The 13,446-nt window shown below is 33.4% G+C and overlaps 8 protein-coding genes across 8 annotated transcripts; 3 read left to right on the plus strand and 5 right to left on the minus strand.

Annotated features, from left to right (window-relative positions):
* Positions 1-71: 71 nt before the first annotated feature.
* On the minus strand, positions 72-497 carry NAEGRDRAFT_65739 (uncharacterized protein; the record flags this gene model as incomplete). The annotated part of the gene is made up of 1 exon (XM_002679065.1): positions 72-497. The coding sequence occupies one exon, from the start codon at positions 495-497 to the stop codon at positions 72-74; it is 426 nt and encodes a 141-aa protein (XP_002679111.1).
* A 601-nt stretch (positions 498-1,098) lies between these two features.
* Positions 1,099-4,086, plus strand: NAEGRDRAFT_32369 (uncharacterized protein; the record flags this gene model as incomplete). The annotated part of the gene is made up of 1 exon (XM_002678945.1): positions 1,099-4,086. One exon carries the CDS (start codon positions 1,099-1,101, stop codon positions 4,084-4,086), a length of 2,988 nt encoding a protein of 995 aa, XP_002678991.1.
* Positions 4,087-4,217: 131 nt separating this feature from the next.
* NAEGRDRAFT_65741 (uncharacterized protein) lies at positions 4,218-4,658 on the plus strand (the record flags this gene model as incomplete). Its single annotated transcript, XM_002678946.1, has 1 exon — positions 4,218-4,658. The coding sequence occupies one exon, from the start codon at positions 4,218-4,220 to the stop codon at positions 4,656-4,658; it is 441 nt and encodes a 146-aa protein (XP_002678992.1).
* Positions 4,659-4,737: 79 nt separating this feature from the next.
* Positions 4,738-5,829, minus strand: NAEGRDRAFT_65742 (uncharacterized protein; the record flags this gene model as incomplete). Its single annotated transcript, XM_002679066.1, has 1 exon — positions 4,738-5,829. The coding sequence occupies one exon, from the start codon at positions 5,827-5,829 to the stop codon at positions 4,738-4,740; it is 1,092 nt and encodes a 363-aa protein (XP_002679112.1).
* A 150-nt stretch (positions 5,830-5,979) lies between these two features.
* Positions 5,980-8,790, minus strand: NAEGRDRAFT_65743 (uncharacterized protein; the record flags this gene model as incomplete). Its single annotated transcript, XM_002679067.1, has 1 exon — positions 5,980-8,790. One exon carries the CDS (start codon positions 8,788-8,790, stop codon positions 5,980-5,982), a length of 2,811 nt encoding a protein of 936 aa, XP_002679113.1.
* Positions 8,791-9,196: 406 nt separating this feature from the next.
* On the plus strand, positions 9,197-10,005 carry NAEGRDRAFT_32439 (uncharacterized protein; the record flags this gene model as incomplete). Its single annotated transcript, XM_002678947.1, has 2 exons — positions 9,197-9,320; positions 9,386-10,005. Coding segments are annotated over 2 exons (744 nt in total), but the record flags the coding sequence as incomplete, so codon positions are not given.
* A 274-nt stretch (positions 10,006-10,279) lies between these two features.
* NAEGRDRAFT_47883 (uncharacterized protein) lies at positions 10,280-11,425 on the minus strand (the record flags this gene model as incomplete). The annotated part of the gene is made up of 1 exon (XM_002679068.1): positions 10,280-11,425. One exon carries the CDS (start codon positions 11,423-11,425, stop codon positions 10,280-10,282), a length of 1,146 nt encoding a protein of 381 aa, XP_002679114.1.
* A 421-nt stretch (positions 11,426-11,846) lies between these two features.
* On the minus strand, positions 11,847-12,976 carry NAEGRDRAFT_32466 (uncharacterized protein; the record flags this gene model as incomplete). Its single annotated transcript, XM_002679069.1, has 2 exons — positions 11,847-12,647; positions 12,821-12,976. 2 exons carry the CDS (start codon positions 12,974-12,976, stop codon positions 11,847-11,849), a joined length of 957 nt encoding a protein of 318 aa, XP_002679115.1.
* Positions 12,977-13,446: the final 470 nt, after the last annotated feature.

The raw sequence follows: 13,446 nt of genomic DNA on the forward strand, positions 1-13,446 counted from the left end.
ATCCACAATTAAAGTTACGTTATCATTCACCTTCTAAATAATAATAAATTAATACATTATTTTACAAAAATTTAACATACATTTTCATAGGCAAATTCGTCTATAATTTTAGATGCTTGTTCCTTAAACTCTTGGAAAAATAATAACAAAACATATTCTGTTGTGTCCATGTTATTTGACAAGTTGAAAGGTTCTTCATTATTAATACTTTGACTAGTTTTGATATCCAATTTAGTAGAAGTGATTGGCATTGTTAAATTTTGTAAAACTGATGTGACGCCAATATTAGGTGTCACTGACATTGGGGTGGTAAAGTTATTTACGGGAGTTGAATTTACAGAATTTAGTCCTTTTTGATTTGTTGGTGTTATTGGAGTTACTTCAATAATTGGATTTGGTAAATCCAATGTACGTTGTTGGGGTGTTGTTGAAGGTTGGAAATCATTGATAGAATCAACACTTGACATTGATGAAGAGTCATCAGAACCCAAATCCATATGATTTGATTCTGTTGGTGATACTTGTCGATCCATTATTGAAAACTACTTCGTCTATATAAATAAATTAAAATTTAAACGTAAAATCTGATGTTGGTGGTAGTATTTGCCGTTGTTTAGTAATAGGAAATATATTAAAAACACAAATATTGTCCAACAATATACTATTATTGCTGCTACAAAAACTATTACTATTGTATAAATTCCAAAAAACTCGATCGTGAATCCTCGCTATATTGTGTGATGAAGAGATGATGCAAGTATCACACACTCTTGATACGACAAAACACTGAAACAAATGTGTGCCGATCTACTAGCTGGAGAGGTGATTTTTTTGATGTTTGTTATTGTTGTCTTGTCTTGGTTTGAAAAATTCGACTGTTGGTGTCTATTCGCATCTGCTATAATTCACTATTGGAGAGAATGGTGTAAGCTCTCTGAAGTAAATAAACGGTTCAATCAGTTAAATCTGTTTTTCAATTCCTTGATGGTGTATCATAATCCAAACCTTGTTGTTGGGTTGGTGTGATTTGATGAAGGTGTAGAAAATTGTTATTGTTGTGAAGGAAAAATAAAAACACATTCAAAAAAAGGCTTAAAAATGCTCTCCAACAATAATCACCGTGGTAATAATATTGGTGGTGATGAAAGTGATGGAAGTGATGACGAATTTCCATCAAGAGCAGCATCAAATTATGTGGGTGGAGATTTTTATGATGAATTTGGTAATTATAGAGGAGCCGAGTTGAGTAGTGATGAGGAAGATCTTGATAATACACAAAATAGAGGCATCATTTCTATTGATGATTCATCAATATCTAAGCCTTCATCAGTGGTTCTCCATGAAGATAAAGAATATTATCCAACAGCTGAGGAAATTTATGGTGAAGGTGTGGATGTGATGGTAGAAGATGAAGATCGTCAACCATTGGAAAAGCCTATCATTGAACCTGTTAAAAGCACAACATGGAATTTAGTAGAGAAGGAATACAACGAAGCTCAACCTGTAAATTTCTCATGGGAATACCTTTTAGAATTAATGAAAATTCCTAGCAGCATTAGAAATATTTCTATTGTTGGTCATTTACATCACGGAAAAACATCATTTGTTGATCAATTAGTTCGTTTCACACACAACAATTATAGGGATTATCAACTTGACAAGGATTTAAATTATACTGATATTCGTCCAGATGAACATCGTAGAGGATTGAGCATCAAATCATCACCAATGACTCTCTTGCTCGAGAGTACCAAACAAAAATCTTACCTGGTAAATATTATGGACACTCCTGGTCATATTAACTTTTCTGATGAATTAACTGCATCAATGAGAATTTCCGATGGTATTGTTCTTGTAGTTGATGCTCTTGAAGGAGTAATGTCAAATACTGTGGAAATTATCAAACAAGCAGTACAAGAAAGATTACCAATTGTATTACTTATCAATAAGTTGGACAGATTAATTTTGGAACTCAAATTACCTCCAAATGATACATACCACAAACTAAAACACACAATTTCAGAGGTGAATAATATTTTAAAGAATACAATTCATGATGAATCCCTAAAGGATAGTTACAATATTAAGGAAGCTAATAGTAATGAATTTCCAACAACAATTTTATCTCCAGATATTGGAAATGTTTGCTTTGCTAGCTCTAAAACTGGAGTTTGCTTTACTCTTGAATCATTTGCCAAGATTTATGCTGATCAAAAAAAGAATTTCAATTACAAGGAATTTGCAAAGAGATTATGGGGAGATTTATATTTTGATAGAAGCACTAGAGGATTTTCTAAAAATCCAAATGAACTCTCAAAACGATCCTTTGTAGAATTTATTTTGGAACCATTGTACAAGATTTATTCACACATTGTTGGTCAAGATCCAGAAGAGCTGGATGGAACTTTGAGAAAGATTAGTGTAAAACTCAACAGCCAAGAATTAGCTCTTGATCCTAATCCATTAATGAAATGTACATTTAGAGCTCTTTTTAATTCTCCATCAGGTTTTGTCGACATGTTGGAGAGATACATTCCTGCTCCAAGTAGTTCTTATGGTGGTAACAAGACAAAGGTTGAAAACTTTTACACAGGAACTTTGGACACTAAAACGGCTAAAGATATGATTAATTGTGACTCTAATGGAGATTTAGTAATTTACATTACCAAATTATTCCCTAGGCCAGACTATTCTTCATTTGATGTTTTCGGTAGAGTAATGAGTGGTACCCTCAAAAAAGGTGATGCTGTTAAAATTTTGGGAGAGGGATATACACCATCTGATGAAGAAGACATGTCAATTACTGATGTTTCTAATTTATATATTTATAATTCAAGATATAGAATTAATGTTGATAGTGTTAGTGCTGGTAATTGGGTTTTAATAGAAGGTATTGATGCAACCATCAGCAAGACATCTACATTGTACAAATCTACAGCAAGCTCCAATACTTTTATTTTCAAACCTTTAACATATATGAACCAATCAGTGATGAAAATTGCTGTTGAGCCACTCAAACCATCAGAATTACCAAAAATGATGGAAGGTCTGAGAAAGATCAATAAGAGTTTCCCACTTGTCACAACAAAGGTTGAAGAAAGTGGTGAACATATTCTTCTTGGTACCGGTGAACTCTATCTGGATATTGTTATGCACGATTTGAGAACATTATATTCAGGCATTGAAATTAAGGTATCTGACCCTTCGGTAACTTTCTGTGAAACAGTAGCTGAAACATCATCTGTAAGATGTTCCTCACAAACACCAAATAACAAGAATCAACTTGTAATGGTTGCTCAACCTTTGGAAAGAGGACTAACTCAAGATATTGAAAGTGGAAGAATCAATCTCGACAAGATGGGCAGCACTGTCAGAGAGGATATTATGAAAACAAAATATGGCTGGGATGAATATACTACAAGTAGAATTTGGTCATTTGGTCCAGAAGTTAATGGTCCAAACGCACTCATCAATGAAACATTTGAAGGTGAAGTTGACCAGAAACTCTTATCCACTGTAAAGGATTCAATTGTACAAGGTTTCAGATGGAGTACAAAGGAAGGACCACTCTGTGAAGAACCAATTAGAAATGTTAAATTCAGACTTTTAGAAGCTTCGATATCTGAAGATAGAATTGCCAGAACTGGTGGTCAAATCATTCCAACAACACGTAGAGTTTGTTATTCAAGTTTCCTCTCTGCTACTCCACAATTGATGGAACCAATTTCACTTGTTGAAATTCAATCACCATTAGAAACACTGGAAATTGTCCACAAAATTTTGGAAAGAAGAAGAGGTCATGTCATTGAAGATGAACCAAAACCAGGTACACCTCATTACATTCTCAAAGCTTATGTACCAGCCATTGATTCATTTGGTCTTGAAACTGATATGAGATTGAGTACTAAGGGCAGATCATTCTGTCTCTCTAAATTTGACCACTGGGATATTGTTCCTGGTGATCCACTAGATACTTCCATTACCATTGCACCACTCGAGCCAAGTCCTTTACATGCTCTTGCACGTGAATTCCTTCTCAAGACAAGAAGAAGAAAGGGACTTTCTGATGAAATTAATTTTAATTAAAAATATTTTATTTATAAGAAATTTCATATAATTCTATTCTTTTTCTAATTATTATTATCAACATAGGTTTGAATATTTAATTAAATAATTATTATTACAATTAAATTAAAATTGAAATTCAATCAAAAAAAATGCCGCCACTTAAAAACATTCCATACTTTACCAAATTTACTTCCGATTTACCATCACTACCATTCCGAACTATGGAATGGAAATATACTTGTCTCTCACTCTACAGAAATATTCTCCGACAACATAAATATAAATTAGTACCACAACAACGATTTTTAGGAGATGCCTACGTAAAAAACGAATTTAAATTAAACAAGACTGGTGATGAGAATTATGCAAGATCATTTGTTGAAGAATGGGCTTATTATTATCGAGTTTTAGAGGAATCACCATCACCAGATCGAATTGGAAAGGATATTTCGGAAGATGATTTTAACACTCTATCAAAGGAACAACAAGAACAATTTTATCAATTGAAGGAGGAAACTGAAAAAGTTAAGGACTATTTGAAGGAACAAGCTAAACCTAATTGGAAAGATGCTGAACTGACAAGAGAATAAATTTGTAAATATATAAATTTGGATCAAATATTGGAATTAAAATTCATGAGATTTCAATAAATTCATAATTATGAGTATTTTATAATTGTGGAATTTCAAGCTTGAAGAAGGTATCATGTCTTTGCTTTTTGGATTCTCCTCCAAATAAGAGAACTTGAGTTGTTTCTTCATTCGATAACAATACAGCTGTCATGTGCGCTCTTCCTTCTTTCAAGAAGGTGTTTGAGGCATCATCACTGGCCTGAATTTCCAACTTGGTCCAGTAACACTTTTCTAAATTATTGCTGTACAGAATATCATCCAAATTTTTCACATAGAAAGCATCATTCCAAAATGAATTTCTCTTTCCATCAAAATAATTGCCAAACATGATAATCAAAGCATCCTGTGTTTGACTCAAAACCATTCCACTTCTATTTCTTTGTTTAACTATACATGATTTGCTATCGTTATTTTCAATTAGGCAGGTCCACAATTTGGTTTCCATATCAAAACTCCACAAGTCATTCAGATAAAATTCTGACCTGTCAACTGTGAAGAACCCTCCACTCACCAACAAGAATCTATCCTTATAAATCACTGAACTATGCCAACAACGTTCTCTAGGAGCAGAATTCAAACTCTTAATTTCCTCCCACTCATTGGTTGTAACATTGAAACTCCACAAATCGTTGAGATAGGAATTGGCAGCAGTTCCAAAATCTTTTTTTCCTCCAAAAACGATCATTTGATCTTTTTTGTAAATATTTGCGGTGTGTCCATGTCTAACCTTTGGCCAAGCCATAGTTTTAGATACATTGATAACCTTACTGTCCTTTTGATTGTTTACATTCATTACAAAAATACTATTCAAGTAACTAGTGGTATTACTTCCACCAAATGTAACAATTGAATTAATGCATTCAAAAAAGAGAGAAGTATGATTATGTCTTGGAACATCCAAACTCGTAAATTTTTCAATGGATCTAATTGAGCCATCCTTTAATGAACATTTAATTGTTTCGGAGAGAATATTTCGTAAACCTTTGGTAGTGCTATGAGTTCTTCCACCCAAAATAAAGAAAGTAGACGAATCTGCCGAAACAAAAGAATGTCCTTGCAATGGTGTTGTTCCGTTCTTTGATTTTTTCACAGAGGACAACTCTGCCCTTGACGCACCCTTTGAAAGCATTTTTTCTTGCACAAGTTGGAACCATTCTTTTAATACAATTTCATTTCTTATCAAATTCAAAATTGATATGAAGAAGAAAATCAAAAAGTTGTACTACAATTAAGAAAAGTTTGTTTTGATGAGATTGGTAAAATTGTGGCCTGATTTATTTCAATTAAAAATTTTGATCAGTGTTTCTGTTAGTGACCTTTGAGTTTCATCCAACAAATTACCATTCGATCCTTCTATTGGAATATGAACAGTCAACAATGAAACTGATTCAATCAGCTTGTTTGAATTTTCAGAAAGTAAAAAGTTAATGAGAGGAATCTTGTTAATCTGACAAGCTGTTGCGATAGCTAATGTGCTTGGAGTTGGAGAACTTCCCACTAAAATAACAGCCGTGGCTTGTTGTTGTTGAATGGACATGTCAAAGTGATAGATAGTTTCAGCTACAGAACTCAGATTTGCTTGTGCTGTATCAAACTCTCTACTCAACATGAAATCATTAAATGATTTGATTTTTGTAATCTTGGATAATTCATCCAAATTAATTTGGGCTATAGATTGATCAGCAACTCCTAAACTATACTGAATGGCGAATGGTAGCTCTAAACTACTTAACATTGTAAGAATAGTTTTTCCTTCTTCTTGATTACTCAAGAATACGAAAGCAGTTCTCTGATCATTTCCCCGGTAGGAGTACATTAATCTATTTCCTCTCTGAGTTTCTTTTTGAATAATAAGAGATCTGCCTTCACTGGTACCTTGTACTCTACCAGTTGTATCTCCATTATTACTGATATTCATGTAATCACCTGAATATGAATTTGTTTCCAGTGTTGGAGAAACTGGCATGACGAAACATCTAATATTGGCATACTTTCTCGCATTGGAACAAAGATGCCAATCCTCTCCAGTGGCCCACGAGAACATCTTTTCCCTGAACATTAGTTTAACCCACTCTCTCTCCATGAACCAACTACCACCGACAACATCAACCTCAATGATATGTTCTGAACCTGAGACAGGTCCAAAAAAGTAATCCTCAGCACTTGGAGTTCCCTTCGTTCCAAGAATTCCTCTATAATTATTGGTATTGATGGTGTGCATGGCTGCTTCGAAAAATCTCCTTTCAGGAATGCAATCATCATCAAAAACAGCAAGATACCTTGTTGGTGATTGTATTGCCAATTGAAATCTGCCAAAATATTTCAGCTGCATCTCACCCTTGTTAACAAATAGTGAAATATTGTTGGAGGAGGCAAGTAACTTGGCCTCTTGAATTTCTTTTTCAATTTCGTCAGCTTTAGGTGAGGCAAAAAAGACCATCCAAATAACTTTAGGTTGATGAGTTTGTGAGAGGAGAGCTTGCATCCATCTCTTCACAAGACCTGTTCTCTTATACAAACCAACGACAGCAGTGACACCAAATTCATCAGAGGTGTTCCTTGTTGGAACGTATGTACTTGGTAATGAGAATAGTTCTTGCATGGTGAGTTGCTCCTTTGGTTTTGATCTTTCCAATAAATCCTTCTTTCTAATTTCGAATGGAAGGAAATTTTGAGTGTAAACACTTTCTGCAATTGAATCTTGAATGAATTGAGTGGAACATTCTCTTGAATCTGGTAATTTGGAGGTGATAAAATCACGAACAATTCTTGAAATTCTCATACTAGCTTGTCCATCTCCAAATATGTGTTTCGAAAGAACTTGTTTCGAATTTTGTGAATCCTTGATGGCGTCAGTCATGGCTTTCACAATGTCAAGATAATTAACACCAATCTTTTTAATAGTACCAATGTAAATTCCCTCTGGTCTCTCAGTAGTATCTCTCATGAGAATAACTGGCTTTCCAATACTTGCCGATTCCTCTTGGATACCTCCAGAGTCAGTAACAACAATGTCAGCTTCACTAATCACATGTGGGAAGATATCATAGGCAATTGGATCCACCAATTGGACGTTATCCAATGATGATAAGACTTCATTGACTACACTCTTAGCATTTGGATTTGGATGTACAGGTAGAATGACCATAACATTCTTTCCAAATGTATTGGAAATCCTCTTGATGGCATTACACATTTCTTTAAAGTGTGGAATGTTTTCTCTTCTATGCATGGTAACAAGAATTACTATTCTATGTGATTCAACTGCTGATGATGATGTAGTAGTAGATGAAGTGGTATCAAGAACATTGCTTTTAAAACTTTTAATGTTTTGAAGCAATTCTGGAATTATCTTTGGTGTGGTGGACTTTAAAGAATAGAACGAATCAATGCCAGTGTTACCAGTTACATAGACATGCTGTGGACAGATACCTTCTCTAACAAGAGCTGCTTTAGAGAAATCGGTTGGGGCAAACAAGAGACTGGCAAACGAGTCAATCATTTTACGATTCAACTCCTCTGGGAATGGACTATTGAAATCATAGGATCTCAATCCAGCTTCTACATGTCCAACTGGTATCTTTAAGTAACTGGCAGCAAGGGCAGCAACAAGAGAAGTAGTGGTGTCGCCTTGAACCAATACCATGGAAATTGGTCCTTGCCTTTCAAATTCTAAACTAATCTTTTGGAAGGAGAGGGTGAAGAAAGAGGAGATACTTTGATTGGGAGTCATTAACTTCAAGTCAATGTCCACATGTTGATGAAATACACCAAGTGTTTGTTTCAAAATTTCGCTATGTTGACCAGTGCTAAGAACAATCACCTCCAATTCAGAGGAATAGTTTGACTTGAGATGTGAAATTAGTGGAGCACATTTGATAGCCTCTGGTCTTGTTCCCAACACAATTAGTACTCTTGGCAAGTTGTTTTTGTGTGGAATGATAATACCTTCTCTCTTTCCATTCGAATTTCTGACCAACATGTTATCTGAATCAGCTGATGACTTGTTAATGTTCAATATATGAAAGAACACAAAGCTAAACACCAATAATGTTGTGCACACAACACTGAGTTTGAAAATCTTACTCATTTTTTTAAGAATGAGAAACTGAATCCATTCGAATTAATGTTGTGGCGAAATAAGAAAAGGCAAATGAAGGTACAATTGAATCTGATGTCCACTTCCAACCTTTTCACTGCTCAAAACTCCTGTATTGCCACAGTACAATCACTACAAAATACAAGGACTTGTGGTGTGAGAAACATCTTGTGGCCAATAATTTTCCAAATTGTGTGAAAATCTAAAAGTGTCATTGGCATGGATATTTGCTTGTACTGATTGGACTGTGACTTCCAACGTTTGTCCGCTATTCATGAAACATTTGACAAGTTCAGTGAGAAATGGGCATTCTATGTAACCAAAAAAGCAAGGATTGGGATTATGTTTATTAATGGAAAGGTTGTACCATGACGAATGTGGTTTGCTTTAGTTTTGCATTGCAGCCATGTTGGGTATCTTTCAACCAAAGAGACTTCCGATTATTAAGATACTACCAATTAGTTTGGCATTTTGTGGCTATGTTGTGTTCAATAATATTAGTATTAGTATCATTTTATCAGGTTTGTTTTTATTCGAATCAATTACATTTAATTATTATTAATAATGTATTTCGTATTTCTGATAGTAATGAAAATTGTTTGCACCCCAACAATCATTGGAATTGAATATTTATTCTATAGAAGGACACAAGAGAGAAGAATTCCCGTATGTCTTGGAACATTTGTTACAGTATTCACAGACATGGACATGAATTTATATGGAAGTTTTATGGCCATCCTTGCCGTGATTTCCAATTCCCTCTACACTATCTATGGCACAGAAAAACAGAAGGAATTGAATGCCAATTCTCTTCAGGTATTGCTCTATCAAAGTCTAACCAGTGCATTCATTCTGATGTTTACAATTCCATTCCTTAATGATGTTCATGTGATTTATAATTATGATTGGAGAGATGGAAATAAGCTCATGTGGATATTTGCAAGTTGTGTAACTGCATTCTTTGTCAATTTCAGTTTCTTTTTGGTGGCTGGAAAGACGTGTCCACTCTCTGTTAATGTGATTGGATATTTCAAAACATGTTTGGTATTTGTGGGAGGTTTCTTGTTGTTTACCTCTTATATATCATTTAAGAATTTGATTGGCGTGATTTTAACATTGATTGGTGTTGCATGGTACACTCATGAAAAGTATGAGATGGGTAGGATGGAAGAAGAGACAATTCTTCCAACCTCAAACAAACAATAAACATTTCTTTTTTACGGTGCCAAATTAGAAAATCTCCTTCTTTATTTCAAATCATTGATAGATACCACAACAGTTTCAATTGACCATTTTGTGTTAATTCATGTTGAGCTGTATCTTGAATATACGAATCTAAAACTAATCCCCAAAATAACACAATTTTAAAGGGAAAAATATGGCCAACATTCTGTGTTATTTTCCTAATTGAAAGAAAAACCATTCTGACAACATGATAAAGGAAATGAATTTATTGTAAGAGATATCAACAAATAATGATCTACATTTTATCAATTTTCAAGATGAAAAAATTATCATGTCGTTTCATAAAAGATTCGCCTCCAAATAACATTACTTGAATGAATTTTTCATTTTCAGAAAGTAAAACAGAGCTAATGTGTCCTCTTCCCTCAGTTAGTAATGTCTTTGCTTGTTCGTCTTGTGGTTGAATTTGTAACTGCTTCCAAATTGGTAATAAGGAATCCTTTTCAAAGAGAATTGAATGCAAATCGTCAACATAGAAAATATCAGTCAGAAAGAGATCCTTATATCCATCATAATAATTTCCAAACATGATAAATAATGCATTTTCACTCACTATTATTCCAGATCTGTTTCGTTGGTACATTTTACATGTTTTCTTGTCATCGTCTTGAATCAAGCAGTTCCACAATTTGGTTTCCATATCAAAGCTCCACAAGTCATTCAGATAACATTCACTTCCATCCAATGTATAAAACCCTCCACTCACCAACAAGAATCTCTCCTTATAAATCACTGAACTATGCCAACAACGTTCTCTAGGAGCAGAATTCAAACTCTTAATTTTCTCCCACTCATTGGTTGTAACATTGAAACTCCACAAATCATTGAGAAAGCTATCAGAATCTACTCCAAAACCCTTCTTTCCTCCAAAAACAATCATTTGATCTTTTTTGTAAATATTTGCAGTGTGTCCATGTCTAGTTTGTGGCCACACTGTCTCTTTGTTACGCTTCAACACCTCCTGCTTCCTCTCATCATGAATATTCATTACAAAAATTGAATCCATATATAGTTCAGTGTTACTTCCTCCAAATGTCACTATCGAATCAATGCTCTCAAAATACAAGGATGTGTGATTATGTCTCGGAGAATCCAATTTCACATCCTTCTTCATTGGAACATGTTCAATTTTACAAGAATTAGAATTGCAATCATCATTCAATTTTGATCTTGACGAATATTTAAATTTTACAATATCGGATAGAATGTTTCGAGTATTCCTTTCTGTACTGTGAGTTCTTCCTCCACAAATATAGAATGTCATTTCAAATAATTTGTCAGTATGATTAATTATTGATGGAATGAAGGTATTTCCCTGTATTGGTTTTGTGCCACAAGTTGGTTTTTGAAGAGAAAATAGGCTCCCTTCAAGTTGTTTCATTTTTTTTTCTATATTGTTTAATTGGAATGCAAGATGGAAATTGATTCAAGTTTACAAAATAGTTTTGATTATTCAATTCTCTTATAACTTGAAATGGAAGAGATTTTGTTCAAATTACAAAGAAAGTATTGTATTGGTTTTGTTTTGGTTTTGGTTTTTTACAGTGTATCATTCAAGAGCAACTCTTGATTTATTAATTCAAAATAAAAGAAAACTTTCTCTTTTGTTAACTCAGTGAGCTATAGTTTGCATACTCTTATATGTGTTGGTAATATATTGATTTTTGAGATTATTCAATAATATATTTTAAATATTAAATTTTAGAGAAATAATTTTTTATGTTTTTACATTTTAAAAAAGGTTTACAACACCTCGTGTGAGAGATGTGGTAAAATTAGGTGTTTTGCGTGCTGGTTGGTATTTACGTATAATCAGTTGCAATTTCTGCATTGGAATCACTAATGGATTGCATGTGAATATTTTGAACATTTCCAATCTTCTTATTACCATTCTTATAACCTAAACCATGATTTTGATCAAAACCTTCACCTAATCCATATAAAATACCTATATACTTCTTGTCATTCATGTTATTTTCAAAGAAAACTTTCATCATTTTGAAAAATGTAGCACTTGTCAATAAACTATCAGAACCGGCCTGGTGAGCAGGACCAATTCTCCTAAGGCCCAAGTCTTCCGCCAATTGGTTCAATCCTCCTTTCAAAGTATCACAACTCCTCATCAAGTATTTAATATCATAAATACATGGGAAAAATGTATGTAATAATTCAAAGAAATCACGTTCAACTTCTGGTAATGGATCATTTGTTAAGAGCTTTATCAAATATCCAAAGTCATAAGCACTGTGAAATGATATCCATTTAACATCTTCAGAAAGTACAATACCAGAAGAAATTAACTTTTCTCCAAATGTTTCAACATCAATTCCTTCCTTTTCATGGCTCAAAAATTTGATACCACTATCGGCCAAAAGTTCAATAGAATCTTGTGCATACATATCCTCTTTCAAGTTGAATTTGAAGTTAAATTGCCAAACACATTGTCCATCATCAGGAACATTTCCTTGCAAATCGGTAAATGTTAATCCGAGTTGAATAACTCTTAACAAGTTAACATTACACTTCAATGTTTGGTAGTGATACTCTGATTGTGTTCTAAAATTACCAACTGGTCTAGCAACTACTCCAGGAAATTCAGTATCCTACAAAATATTTGTAGTATTGTGTGTTGATGATGTTGTTGTAGTAGTAGTTAATTTGGTTGTTGTTGTTGTAGTGAATTTTAATTGTTTAAAGATGTATAGTAAACAATTACAGCAAATATTGACAATGAATTATTATAATAATAAATTAATAATAATTCACCATTACATACCATTGCTATGCAAGGATACTTTTCAACCATATGTATAATCTTGTGCATTTCCGTATCTAGATTATGCTTCCAAACATCTATAATTTTAATTTTCGAATCAGGATCGTTTATAGAAGTATTTCTATCGCTAAGCTCTACCAAATTATATCCCACCATTTTGTATTCCTATTTAATATAATAATAATAACTTTCTCCACTTTAACTACTAGAGTGATGATCAAATAATACAATAATCTCCAATATTCAAAATTGCTATACAACACTGTACTCTGTCCGTCAATATATTAATAACAACACTGTAATGTAGCAAGAATTTTAGACTAGCAACAGAAAATAGGATGGCGCCAAAAAACTCTCGCGTTGGAAACAATACAAATTTTTGCAATTTGAAAAAAATTAGAAAATTTTTAAAATTAAAATTATTTTGGTCAAACATCGTTAAATTTTCCTGCTAATACAAAATGTGTTATTTATTGGTGGTTTTTGAGATGAGGTGGTGTTGGATTTGTTTTTTGGGTGATGAGAGTTGTTGTTTGATTATGAAGGTTGATATGTGTTCAATAAGATCATGAGTTATTTTTACATATAAAGGAAAAAGGAGACGAGTGTTGTTCAAATAAATGGAA

The sequence above is a fragment of the Naegleria gruberi genome (genome assembly GCF_000004985.1).
Source record: "Naegleria gruberi genomic scaffold NAEGRscaffold_15, whole genome shotgun sequence".
Lineage (NCBI taxonomy): Eukaryota > Heterolobosea > Eutetramitea > Acrasida > Naegleriidae > Naegleria > Naegleria gruberi.